Here is a 12,516-nt window from a genome sequence, read left to right as displayed (position 1 = left end):
CCATCGCAGCCGACTGCTCATCGATTCCAATTCCAGGCATATCGAGGCACGACAAAAGGTCATATGTGAGCTGGAGTGTCCAGCTGGAGTGTCCAGCTGGAGTGTCCATCGTTGACGACTGGAGTGTCCATCGTTGACGACTGGAGTGTCCATCGTTGACGGAAGTACAGCTAGCTAAGACGACGCCCGAAGCAAGAGGGTTTCAATTTGGTGCAACACGAATCGGTGATGTCGTTGAGTGGGATGTGCACAAGAGTAACCTTTTTCATATCGAACTATCTGATAGTGGCTTAGATGTGCGCAAAATCCGTTGCTGTTGGTTTTTGCAAAGGAATGTAAGCGACTGTAATATAGCAGATCAGGTTCGCTAATTCTAGACCGATAATACTTCCTCCGGAATGAAAGGATTGAAAGATCTGTACGCAAATCGATCTCAATTTTCCAACATTACGCTCAATTCTAAGCCAATTGGTCAAAATAAAGCTTTGCGTTTCAGCCAGCGATTGTAGTAAACCGCGGTTCAATCCGACTTCTGTAGCCCGAGCAATGACCTGCCAAGCTGGTGACTTCCCTGAACAATGGCCTGCCAAGATGATGCACTCACATCACCATTTTCTTTTTCCTTCCGCTGCATCAAGATAACCGCTCCAAGCATGCTGAAAGTATGCTACAGCCAAACCTTACTGATGATCAACGCCATCGAATCCTGGACGATCTTTTAAAGCGGAGTGTGAGTGGCAAGTTGCTGCTGAACGTCCAAGCAAACGTCGCGAGAGAATTCAGCTTATCCGATGCCTCTATAGACAGGATATGAAGTCACTACCGTGAAACAGAAGCCAAAGTGGGTATTGGAGAGTGGAAGGGTTGTATCAAGCAGAAGTCGGGTAGAAAGACGAAAGACAGAGCCGAAATTGCTAGGATTCGAGCTGTCCCAGTTGAAGAGAGGAAGCCGTACCGGAGGCATGCCGACGCGGCTGGCATCTCTAAGCATCTAGTACAAGCGCTGATCCGTGAGGGTGTCCTCAAGGTGCATTCCACTCGCATTAAGCCATACCTATCGGGCGACAACAAGCATCGACGTATTGAACATGCGCCCACATTCATCGGTCCCACGACGCTCATGTTTGAGCCCATGTATGACATAGTGCACGTTGATGAGAAGTGGTTTCACGAAGACGACAATACACGCTCGTGCTTTATATTTGACGGCGAAACCGCTCTGCAGCGTAGCAGGTAGAGCAAAAATCACATTCTGAAGACGATGTTCCTCGCTGCAGCGGCACGTCCACGGTAATTACTCTGTAATCATATATTTTTAACAACAAATATTGCGTTATAACTGATATTTGTTTTTTTTTGTAGATGGGAATCACACAGGAAACAACAATGGGACGGTAAAATTGGGTTATGACCACTTACCGAGAAATATAAAGCACTTCATCGAAGCAAGTACCGTGCCCGTGGAGAGGTGAATTCGGAATATTGATTCTACCATTCGCGAAGTCTACAAAGGCTACCTGCTGGATTATGTTATACCAGCAGTCAAGTTGAAGTGGCCTTGTCAAAAGCGAAAGAATGTCATTTTGATTCAGCAAGACAACTTGAAGCCACATATTGCTCCAAGTGACCCCGACATCGTAGCCGCTGGGACAGCTGACGGCTGGAACATCCGACTATTCTTTCGCCCGGCTAATTCACCTGAGACTAACGCGCTGGATCTGGGCCTATTTGCTTCACTGCAGGCTCTCCAGCTTAAAAAAACAGTTTATGGCAACAAGACTTGCATTAAGGCTGTGGATGATGCATACAAGGCAATGAATGCAGATATTCTTGACCATATTTTTCTTACGCTGCAGAAATGCATGGAGTGCTCTCTCGGCAGCAACAAGTACAAAATACCTCATGTTGGTAAGGCAAGGCTTAGACGGGAAGTCAAACTACCTACAAGTCTTGAGTGCGACCGCGAGACTTACACTGGCGCTCTTGCCATCCTCAAGAAGGCAGGTAGACCATTCTTGTTTTAGTGACTTTATAGTGTATTTCCGTCTAAATCGATATTAGTTCTTGTATTGTCTTTACTGACTGCATGGAACTCCTTCACTGTCATACAACATTCTTCAATCATTTCATTCCGGAGGAAGTAGTTGAAATGCACCGCAAGACGGCCACATAATAATCGAAAGTCCTGACGGCGAAGTTCATGAGCAGCTGGGACAAATTTCGTCAAAGGTAACATGACAGGAAGCAACACTTGTTCTGCTGGAGCAATCAAGAACCTTCCAAGTGTTTTGATGAGCTCGAAGCGTCGAGAAAGCAGATAGACATGACAATAGCGGGAATAAGCATCCACAAACAATAGCGCGTACCGCTTTACTTGCGGCGAGGGTAGCCCCAGTGGACTGCAAATGTCGCTGTAAACGACGGAACTACACTCCATGACATCTGGGCGCGGTACGGAGGGAGTGAACTCCATCGCTTTGTACGCGTCACATGGCGCTTGACGGTTATGTGCTGTTGGTACGATACACAGGCCTGTCACTAGTGTGCAGCATCTGCTCCATAACCGGCGAGCTTGCATGTCCAAAACGACGGTGAGCGAGATCATTAGCAAGCCCAGGAAAACATAGAGGGCCAACTGAGACTTGTTCATAGTCTTTAGCACACACAGGCTGTTCACACTCTCATTCGTAATACTTAGATGACCACGCTTGATAGTAACCTTGCCAGGGACGGAGAGAAAAATGAATACCCTTCTTTGCCAGCTGCGTTACGGAGATCAGATTCTTGCAAAGTCCTGGAAGGTACTACAGCACATCACTTAACACCAACTGTTGTAAGCTTCCCCCGCTTGGGTGAATGTATCACTTAACGGTATCAACTCCCTCTATGTCAGCCATGGGCTTGTTGGTCACAGTTACGACGCCTCCACACGGTCGCAAATCTTCAAAGCTGTTCTTTGGAATGCTGATACACAACGAACAACCGCCGTCGATGATCCAGATAGAATTACTGCCAACACTTGCTGCTGTTGCTGTGGCTATTACCAAAGAACCTATGGAGACCTAAGTCACATACACGCCGCGATTGTCAGGGCTGAACGGCCACGTCCAGTACGCGTTTACCATAGAAGAAAAATCCGGATCTTTGAGGTATTCCTCTGTACCGTCACTGTCAATGATTGGTTCTGTGGATGTATCAAAAGCGACAGATTCTTCTGAGTCTGGGTTTCCCACAAGCCCTGTCAGTCCCCAGACGTCTGCAAGTGTAGTCGCCTGCGAAATTTGCTCACTAATTTCTGCCTTTGTCTCGTCAGTCAAGACTGCGCTAACACCAGGTAAAGCGGACTTTGCACTACCTGCTTTAGCTTCGGTGCGGTGGCATTTCCACAGCGGATATTCAGCCTTGACGCGTCCCATCTGGTGACAGTAGCGACCTCCATCATCTGTTCCACGCTCTCGCTTGCCGAGACCACTCTCTCTTCATTACTGGGTTCGTTGACCTTAATGACCATCTTCATTGTGATTGGCTGAGCGACGGCGGCCACCAGCCCGATGGCCTTTTTGGCGAGTCACTGCGTTTGCTTCTGGGTTGGTAACTTCTCTCACAGCTCCGACCACCGAGGTGTTGCCAACTGTATTACGTTGCGTGGCCTCCGCCACCACGTTAACCTCCATGGATGGCCAGGCAATGGGGGTCTCCTGAATGTAGTAAATGCTTTTAGTGGACTCCCACGAACTGGAAAAAAACCGCTAAGCAACTGGCAGACCCTTTCTGCATCGTCCACGGCCTAGCCTTGGTTTGCGAGCTGCCCAGCCAAAAATCTAAACTCGTTGATATGAGTCAACATGTCAGCACCGTCCTTGTACTTTAGTCGCACAAACTGATCTCAAAGTGTGCACAAATTACCTCATTTGCGACCTCGTACGTCTTTTCCCGGTGTTAAAAACTCTCGTAGGTAGCGCTTGCTACTCACAGCGACTACCATCTCGTCCGAAAGAGTCGTCACCAAGAAAGCTGCAGCCTCATGTTCGCGCGTCCAGAAGTACTATTCTTCCAGTGTCACGATGGTCCATAGTCCTATGGCTTGGAGCATCATCCTGATGCGGGCTTTCCACGCGGCATCGTTTTTGCCCGTGAAGTTTATGCCAGAAGTCCACTTCATTTGTTTCACAAGTTCACGCAGCGTCAGTGTCGAGGGAACCTTTTGGGGCATTTAAGCAGGTAGAGGTCAACATTAACGAGGGGAGCTGTCAAACTCCCTAGAAATGCGTGCTGTGATGTATTTGTCAAAATTTGTAAAAAATTATCTCAATCCAAATTGAGCTGCCGTATGAACAAGACACGGGAAGATCTCGTCGTGCAGCTTTCACGAATCTAACGTTAGCCTAAAGCTGTGTACTACCAACCATATTGTACATCACACACGCAAGCGCCTCCCAGCTTGTTAACCACACAAATTGTCCTGTAGTCTTCACGCACTGCAAACTTCAACAAAAGGCACGGGTGGGCAGTGAGTGATGCTCAGCTAGTTTACTGTCACAACACTGTGCTATCAAACACACAATTAGAAAAGCATCAAGTCCAAATAGGGACCCTAAACTGTCGGCAAAATTGCTAAAATACCAGAAAAAATAGACCAACATATGGGAAATAGTCCCGATTCATTTGCGATTTAGTCTTCAAATGTAACCGACATGCTCGACCTGTTTGTTAACGCCCTCAAAGCTGAGCCACCTTCCTTGGCCACCAAGTCGCCATGGACCCGCGCCGCGCCTACATGTACGCCCGCATTCCCGCCCTCTCTCTCCACCCACACTAATCCTCCCTCTGTGTCTACAGGGAGCTGGTGGCGCTGGACAAGCAGCTGCGGGATCTGCTGCGCGCCAACCCGCTCAACGCTCAGGATGCCAACGCGCTGCGTCGCCGGCTCATGGACGCCGCAACGCGCCTGGCGGATGCGCACCCGGCCTTTGCAGCTAACAAGGAGGTGGAGCAGGCGCTGTGGAAGCCCTGCTTCTATCGCCGCATTGAGGACTTCCGTCGACGCATTCGTAAGTATGCGACAGCAGCACAGACGGACCGCAACGTTCGCGAACACTTTGCGCGTGTGTCCAGCGAGTTCCAGCAGTTCCTGACCGAATCCGCAGCCTTCTACGCGCACTTAAGAGACGTATTCGCCTCGTGGCTGCAGACGTCTCAGGACGACATTGATGCCATCGTACGCTGTCGTCAGAGCTTGCACCACTGCTACGTGTTCCTAGGAGACTTGGCGCGCTATCGGGAGCTGCATAGCCAAAAGGCTAAGAAGAACTTTGCAGCAGCTGAAGCCTTGTACCATCGCGCGTTGGCTGTACTGCCGGAGAATGGCAATCCGCACAACCAATTGGCAGTATTGGCCACGTACGTGGAGGCGGAGACTGTGGCAGTGTACCGGTACTGCCGCAGTTTATTGACCTCGCAGCCGTTCACGACTGCGGAGGAGAATCTCGCCCTGCTCTTCGAACGCAGTCGCCAACGTCCATTGGCGGCTCCGATCACGTTTACATCGTCGTCTCCATCGTCGAAGGAGAAGTCGGCGTTCTTGAAGAGCTATTTGCACCGTCTGACACGGATGCATGGCATCTTGTTCGCGCTCTCATCGCCACGTGGATCGCCGACAGCTTCACGTAGCAACAGCGAGTCATCGATGCCAGTGTACCCGCGAGACATGGAGGCTGTACTGTTCAAGGACATGAGGACGTTGCTGCATGCAGGTGTAATCGGTGATGCGTTGCTGCTGAAGATCGTGGTGACGAACATTTTCTGCATCATTCGAGCCTCAGACTCGCGCTCACAAAGTTCCCCCCTCGAAGATGCGCTACGTCTCTCGATTCGAACGATTACGAGTGTTATGGAGTTCCTTTTGGACAACTTGGACATCAAACCGACGGCTGCAGCCAATGGGAAAGCGCCGAAGGATCCAGCACTCTCGGCATTTCGACTTGTAGGCCCTGTGACGGTGTTTTATGACTACCTGGAGCTGCATCCTGATATGCTGGAGCAACTAGAACAGCTTTTGGTGCATCGTCAGAAGAAACTCTATAGTGATGTGGCTACGAGTAACCAGGGAACTGGCGCAGATCAGTTCGCTTCGGTTTTTCTTGAAACTTTGACGAAACTGGTCAACCATGCTCGTGTTCGTGGACTATACGCTCCGTTGGTAGGGGGGGCAGGGCGAAATTCCGACGAGGTACCATCTGCTATAAGTGAGCAACAGCATTTACTGAAGGAGAGTCTCGAACTTCGAGGGTTTGCGCCACTGGAACAGGATGAAGTGAAGTCTACGTGGCAGGACGAATGGGCGCTGCAAACGTCTGCTACAGGAGCGAATAGTGCGTCACAGGTGACACCGTTGGCGGACGCTGAAGCCGCGAAAGTTCGTGCGTGGAAGTTGTATCATTTCGCGTGCTACTTGTGCAATGGCTACGAAGGAAATCCGCTGCTCTTCTGTGGTGCGTCGGGCCAGTTCACGACTTCACCGGTTGTTGGCAAGGAAAATACTCAACAGGATAATGGCACGCAACAAGCGTTTGCTTCATTAAACCTTGGATTTCTGTCGTCCGAGAGCAGCAATCAACAGCAGACGCAGCCACTCGGTAATGGTTACAGTGTTGGAACTGGCGTGGATGAGGACGACGATTTCGACGACGAAGTGATCGTGTTCCAGCCGTCGCCAGGGCTAAGAGGAATGTCGGAGAACCAGTCTACCAAGCTGTACGGGGGATACGCTCCTCCTTTGGATTCGCTAGCTGGTGGAAGTGCCTTCAGCCTTCGAGCTCTGAGTCCGATCTCACCTGCAGATGACCAGAAACACGCCAGCTTTAATCACCAAAGCAATGCATTTGGTGCTGGGAACGGTCATTTTGGTACGTCACTGGGTTATCCAAGTTTCAACACGTTTAACGATGCTGGGAGCTTTTCCAGCCAGTCTCTGCTATCTGGATGGGGAAACAGTACGACTGGCAACAACAATACCGGTATGTTGGGGAACAACCCCGGCCTAGGTCTCGGCATGCCATTCAGCGGACAGGGCACCGACTTTACCTCCGGAGGACCGCAGGGTCTTGGTTTAGGTAGCAACCGCGTCGACAATAGTCGACCCTTTGCCCCCATGGCGGACTTGGCTGCTGTAGAGCGCGAATCCGCTCTGTATCAGCAGAGAACTTCGAGCTTGAGCGCGTTTTTGGGCTCATCGACGCCATCGACTCAGACCGAGACGCAGGACCCGTCACCTCCGCGGATTCCGACACGCCCTCCTCCAGGTTTTGCAGCTGCTTCAATGGGAACTCATCAGCAGCCAAACTCGTTCTTCAACCCGTAGAGCTCGCCACATTTCGGCTGCTTTATCGATCTCGTTGATTCAACGAACACAAAAGAGAGGTGACTGGGTGACCGACTCTGGGCATCAACAACGAAGGTGGCAGATGTGATGCAGGTGAAGAAGCTGGGAGAGCGAATTCTCTTGAACGACCATGATACAAGTCGCTATGCAGCGAAATTATGGAGGTCGCTTGCCCCGAAACAGCACAAGACTACCTACCCTACCTCTCCATTATCAACTGGCATCTAAAAGACGAAGACGACGCGACCAAGAACAAACACCGACACCTGCAGTGAGAAAACGCATCACTAGCAGAGAACTTGCAGCTCTTTGACATTCAGCACAGATACCCACCCGTACGAACCGCTCGATAGGGAGCAATATTGTAGTCGTGGAATCGATAAAAGAAAAATAGGACAAAGCAAGTGAAAAATACCCAGAAACTCTTGAAATTTGTTGCACCACCAGAATTTCGGCTAAGTACGAGTCTTTCCACCGCTCGTTTAACACACAGCACATTATCCGACATGGGAGCCACTGCCAGCAAGACCCCGGCGGCTGTCGCGTCGGCCTCGCGTAGCCGTGTGATCCGCACTAACGTGTCGCTGGAGCAGTTGGTCGCTCTGTCCCATGGCGCCGCCGCCGAGCTCCCGGCGCAGACCCAGGTAGCAGCCGTCGAGATGTCGGCGGCGCCAATCGACTCGCATGGTTCGCACGTGGAATTGATGGAGATGCAGACGCAAATGCTGGACGACGTTCAGAAAATCGAGGAGTTTGACCGCGTCAAGTTCCTTGAGGAGAGTACACGCGCCTTTGAGGCCACCGCCAGTAGCCACCGCCCACGATCATCGCAGCCTGTGCGACTTCCAACCGACAAGACCAACGCTGCGTCTTCCTCGGGCATCGGAGGCATAGACGAGGAGGAAATTCGCGGCCGCTTGACTTCGAGAGACCTACGGACGTTGTTGCGTCTCCACTACGAGAAGCCCCAGAGCTGGACACACGAGGTACTCGCAGACAAGTATGGACTCGACGTCGACACAATGCGCAGCATCCTCAGCAGCGTTGGTCCGCCCAACGTGCTGCCTCCAAAAGGAACATCCGAACACCCGCTCGGTGTGTGGTTCGACGCCCCCGGCCAATTACCCGCCCAGAGCGAGCAGCAACAGATCCGCTCGTAGACGTCGTACCGTAAAATGCCAATATTTTAGACACTACGTTACAATTTTCATCCAATCGTATTATTTTACATGAGTTTTCACCAATCGCTTAGCTGCAACCAGTGAATAATTGACTCAAACGGCGCATTTATCCAAATAGCTCGGAAATGGCTGGAAGCGCGACGACGCTGCCCTCGGCGCTGCCAGTGGCGGCCTCTCCGACCGAGGAGGAGGTTGCTAGCATGCACCACTTCATCGAGAATGCGCTGGACCTGCTGATCAAGGTGCAGTCACCTTATTAGCTGCACTCTAGCCCACAGTCTAACCACTTCTTCCGCAGGGCAATGCTAAGAGCTACCATTACCTCATCCAGCAGCTGACACTCGTGCCGCCGCCGATCGCCACGCGTCGTAAGATCTTCCGCGCTCTCCCGCGCTGCATCTCAACGATGGCACGTGAGCCTAAGGCTTACCGCGCGCTGTTGGACGTTTTGTTCAAGTTCGACCTGTTGGCAAGTGGCGACCCACTCGAGGTCGAGGACTACACAAGCTTCATCGTGCATCTAGTGTCCTCTAACACCGTCTATGTAGTACCCACACTACATATGCTGGTGCGTAACATGCGTCGTCCTCACGAAAAGGAGTTACCGCCAGACCTCCGAGCGCTCGCCCAGACAGAGCAGAACAAAGAGATGGAGGCGGCCAAAAAGCCCGCAAAAACGGGTGGAATCGCCATTGGAGGATCTTTTGGAGCCGATACAGTAGCGGCGCCGACGCCCGTGGTAGAACCAGTGCAGCAAGCCAAAGGACCGAGTCTGGACGAGCGTATTCAGGCTCGATTCGAAGCAGCCCACCAGACTCTGGAGCGTGTACTTACACTAGTGCCTACTGCAGCTAATGTACTGTTCCCAATTCTATGCGAACACTTCCCGCACAAGCGAATGGATGCACCGACTCAAGTTGCGTATCTGCGCAATGTGCTGCGTGTGACAGGGTATGTTAGTGGACTACGCGAGCGTGTGCTGGGATTGGTGCTTGACCAGTTAGTGGCTATTGACGTGGAGATCAAGCTGGACGAGAGTGAGGAGGATATGTTCACAATGGACGATTTCCTGGATGATGACATGTTGCCGCCTGACGACGCCTCGCGACAGGTGGACGAGATGGCCGATAAACTCGACCAAATGATGCTCGTCATGTTCGAACACATCGAGCAAAGCGCCGCATCCTCGTCGCCCGCATCGGTGTCCTCTGATTCTGTAGCTGCTAATGGAGATAAAGACGTGGACGTTCGCCAAGCAGCTGTGATCTTCAAGTACCTACTCAAGGTGTTCGAACACTCCATTCTGAACACGCATCGGTCCAAGTATCCGCAGTTCTTGCTGTTCTACGTGTGTCGAATGGATCCGCAGTTCCAGGACGTGTTCATCTCGCAGCTTCTTGCCACATCGCTGGACCCTCAGACGCCTCCAACCACACGTCAAAGCTGTGGTGCGTACCTGGCCAGTTTCCTTGCTCGAGCCAAGTACATTTCCGTGGCTTATCTTCAGAAGGCTCTGTATCACTTGTTGAAGTGGCTACATGATCAGATGGACATTTACGACGTAGCACATCAAGAACAACTGGAGAGAGAAGGTGAGACTGCTGCTGAACGAGACGAGCGATTGCTGGAGGAATCGGAGAAAATGCACACCACAGGCGAGCGTGGCTTCCAAGAAAGCATCTTTATTTCCTCACTGCAGACTGTATGCTACATGGTTTGTTTCCGTGGATTGGAGATCGCTACCAGTGACGATGGCGCCGGCTACGAATTCTTGCGCAGTCTTGGCTGGGAGCGGCTGTTGGTCACAAGCAGCGGCTACTGTCCACTGGCATATTGTCAACAAACAGTGGCAACAGAGTTCTTGAATCTGGTGGAGGCGTTCGATTTGGTCTCCGAGGAGTGTCTCGAACGTGTAGACCAAGCTATTGGCACAGTCTCGGCGTCGACGACCAAGTCAGCTAAGTCGATGGAGCGCTCAAAGAAACCAACAGCAGGATCAGCGTCTGCCTCCACGCTGCTTGGTCAACGTCAACCACTAGAGACGTTCTTCCCGTTCGATCCCTATCTCTTGCGTCGCTCATTCCGGTATATTGGTCCGTTGTATTTGTACTGGAAACACGCTGATCCGACATCAAGTGAGAACTGCGAGTTGCTGGAATCTGTCAAGGCCACGATCCGTCAGATGCAGGAGAACGCAGAAGACGAAGACGACGGTAGTGAAGAGGAAGAAGATCTCGTCGATGAAGACGTGAGTATGGCTGGAAGCGCACCCAACGCTTCGTATCGTGCTGACAGCTACATGGGCAGTCTCAGTCGGTCCTGCAACATGTCGGTTAGTTCGTCCTACGACGGCGAGGGCTTTGTCGATGAAGACCGCACACCAGTAAGACGTCAACTGCCGTCACGCACCATGTTTGATCCGTCTCCTGCTCTCTCAGCCAGTTCACCGCCATCGAGACTCCCTCCTCTTGGTGCTGCCGATGCCTTCACGCTCGGTGGATTTGACGACGAGGACGAAGACGAGGGATTTTAGGACACTAAAGAATTGAACGAATGGATTGCAATAAGCTATTTAGCCACACGACGGCGGTGTGTATACATAATGGGCAGACAGACCAACAAGGCCACAGTCAAGCTATGGCCATCGAGTTCTCAGCTGTCTACCGTCGACTGAGTTGTGCACGTAGCTGTTCGTTCTCGTCTTCGAGACGCACCAGCTTGGGCACCACTTCCGAGTCCACTTCTTCAATCTGGTTCTTCAAGTGGTGGTTCTCCTCTCGGAGACGCGAAACCTCTTCACGCAAGTACGTGTTGATGTCCAGCTGTTGCTCCAACGATGTCTTGGCCTCCAGCAGAGCATCCTCCACTTCCAACTGCTTGACGTGGGCCAGATCGGCTTGCTCCTGTACCATGCGATTGCAGTCGGCCATGATCCTCTCCACTTCCTCTTCTTTCTGAGAGATCTCCGTCTTCTTAGCCTCCAACGACGTCTCGTAGTTCGCGATCTGTTCATGACTGGCATTCACTTGTTCCTGGTGTTTGCGTAGCGCCTCCTCGTTCTTCTCCAGTTGAGCACGCAGTGTCTGCATCTCCAGCTCGAACTGGGCTTGTCCCTGCTGCTCGTTGTGCGTGGCTCGCAGCTTCTCCTGCTCGTTCAATAGCTCCGTGATCATCTGCTCGTCTGCAGCTCGTTGGCTCTTGATCGTCTGCAGCGCCGCGGTCTGCGAGCTGAGCTCCTGCTGCAGCTTCACGAGTCTCGTGTCGATGACGCGGCGACTGGCCAGCATGTCCTCGTGCTGCTGCACCTTGTTGTCGTTCTCGCGCGCCGTCTTGCGTTCATCTAGCATACCTGTGAGCTTGGAGATCTGGCCTTGTAGGATACTCTTCTGCTCGCGTTCTAGCTTGAGCGCGTGCTCGAATACGGTACCCGAACGCTTGGCGTCTTCCTCCTCTGTGAACGTGCGCGTGTAGGCCGTGAGCGGCGACCACTCGCCACACTGGCGCTTGGCTTCGTCCACCACACGCACTCGGAACACGTACGTCTGTATAGTAGTTATTCGTAAGAAAAAATAATAACACAATGAAGTTTAAGACGCACCGTGTTGGGCTTGAGTCCCTTGACGGGGAACATTTTGCCTGTGAAGAGCACTGAGTCATTCCACGAGTAATAGACGTAGCCGTGCTCACTGTGACTCTGCAGTGCAGAAGGAATGATAAATGTTAGATAAGAAATAGGATGGAGAAGACACTTGAGCGTAACCGACCGCTTGCAGCTTGTACTGCGCGTCTCCGTCATGCGGTGGTGACTGCACACGCAGCGTGATGGATTGATCCGTCTTGGCCACCACCTCGGGCGCAGGCATCGTTGGAAGCTCTGGCATGACGGTGAACTGCATGGTGACGTCAAGCTTCTTCACTCGGTGATCCTTCTTGGCTTGACTTTTGCAGAATGAC

General features: G+C 51.9%; 8 protein-coding genes across 8 annotated transcripts; 4 read left to right on the top strand and 4 right to left on the bottom strand.

The window, feature by feature from the left end:
- Positions 1-398: 398 nt before the first annotated feature.
- Positions 399-1,756, top strand: PPTG_06985 (hypothetical protein; the record flags this gene model as incomplete). The annotated part of the gene is made up of 4 exons (XM_008901042.1): positions 399-418; positions 817-1,233; positions 1,363-1,394; positions 1,743-1,756. 4 exons carry the CDS (start codon positions 399-401, stop codon positions 1,754-1,756), a joined length of 483 nt encoding a protein of 160 aa, XP_008899290.1.
- Positions 1,757-3,062: 1,306 nt separating this feature from the next.
- On the bottom strand, positions 3,063-3,416 carry PPTG_21993 (hypothetical protein; the record flags this gene model as incomplete). The annotated part of the gene is made up of 1 exon (XM_008901161.1): positions 3,063-3,416. The coding sequence occupies one exon, from the start codon at positions 3,414-3,416 to the stop codon at positions 3,063-3,065; it is 354 nt and encodes a 117-aa protein (XP_008899409.1).
- Positions 3,417-3,500: 84 nt separating this feature from the next.
- On the bottom strand, positions 3,501-3,674 carry PPTG_21992 (hypothetical protein; the record flags this gene model as incomplete). The annotated part of the gene is made up of 1 exon (XM_008901160.1): positions 3,501-3,674. The coding sequence occupies one exon, from the start codon at positions 3,672-3,674 to the stop codon at positions 3,501-3,503; it is 174 nt and encodes a 57-aa protein (XP_008899408.1).
- Positions 3,675-4,045: 371 nt separating this feature from the next.
- On the bottom strand, positions 4,046-4,162 carry PPTG_21991 (hypothetical protein; the record flags this gene model as incomplete). Its single annotated transcript, XM_008901159.1, has 1 exon — positions 4,046-4,162. One exon carries the CDS (start codon positions 4,160-4,162, stop codon positions 4,046-4,048), a length of 117 nt encoding a protein of 38 aa, XP_008899407.1.
- A 512-nt stretch (positions 4,163-4,674) lies between these two features.
- Positions 4,675-7,826, top strand: PPTG_06984 (hypothetical protein). The gene is made up of 2 exons (XM_008901041.1): positions 4,675-4,779; positions 4,840-7,826. The coding sequence occupies exons 1-2, from the start codon at positions 4,757-4,759 to the stop codon at positions 7,358-7,360; spliced, it is 2,544 nt and encodes an 847-aa protein (XP_008899289.1). The 5' UTR covers positions 4,675-4,756; the 3' UTR covers positions 7,361-7,826.
- A 41-nt stretch (positions 7,827-7,867) lies between these two features.
- Positions 7,868-8,623, top strand: PPTG_06983 (hypothetical protein). The gene has a single exon (XM_008901040.1). The coding sequence runs from the start codon at positions 7,888-7,890 to the stop codon at positions 8,539-8,541; it is 654 nt and encodes a 217-aa protein (XP_008899288.1). The 5' UTR covers positions 7,868-7,887; the 3' UTR covers positions 8,542-8,623.
- A 33-nt stretch (positions 8,624-8,656) lies between these two features.
- Positions 8,657-12,142, top strand: PPTG_06982 (hypothetical protein). The gene is made up of 2 exons (XM_008901039.1): positions 8,657-8,804; positions 8,861-12,142. Exons 1-2 carry the CDS (start codon positions 8,688-8,690, stop codon positions 11,093-11,095), a joined length of 2,352 nt encoding a protein of 783 aa, XP_008899287.1. The 5' UTR covers positions 8,657-8,687; the 3' UTR covers positions 11,096-12,142.
- PPTG_06981 (hypothetical protein) lies at positions 10,144-12,512 on the bottom strand. The gene is made up of 3 exons (XM_008901038.1): positions 12,327-12,512; positions 12,161-12,256; positions 10,144-12,104 (listed from the first exon to the last, which is right to left on the bottom strand). The coding sequence occupies exons 1-3, from the start codon at positions 12,456-12,458 to the stop codon at positions 11,223-11,225; spliced, it is 1,110 nt and encodes a 369-aa protein (XP_008899286.1). The 5' UTR covers positions 12,459-12,512; the 3' UTR covers positions 10,144-11,222.
- Positions 12,513-12,516: the final 4 nt, after the last annotated feature.

Source organism: Phytophthora parasitica (assembly GCF_000247585.1).
Source record: "Phytophthora parasitica INRA-310 unplaced genomic scaffold supercont2.10, whole genome shotgun sequence".
Lineage (NCBI taxonomy): Eukaryota > Oomycota > Peronosporomycetes > Peronosporales > Peronosporaceae > Phytophthora > Phytophthora nicotianae.
Note: the sequence above shows the minus strand (reverse complement) of the source record. Positions and strands in the feature narration are given on the sequence as shown.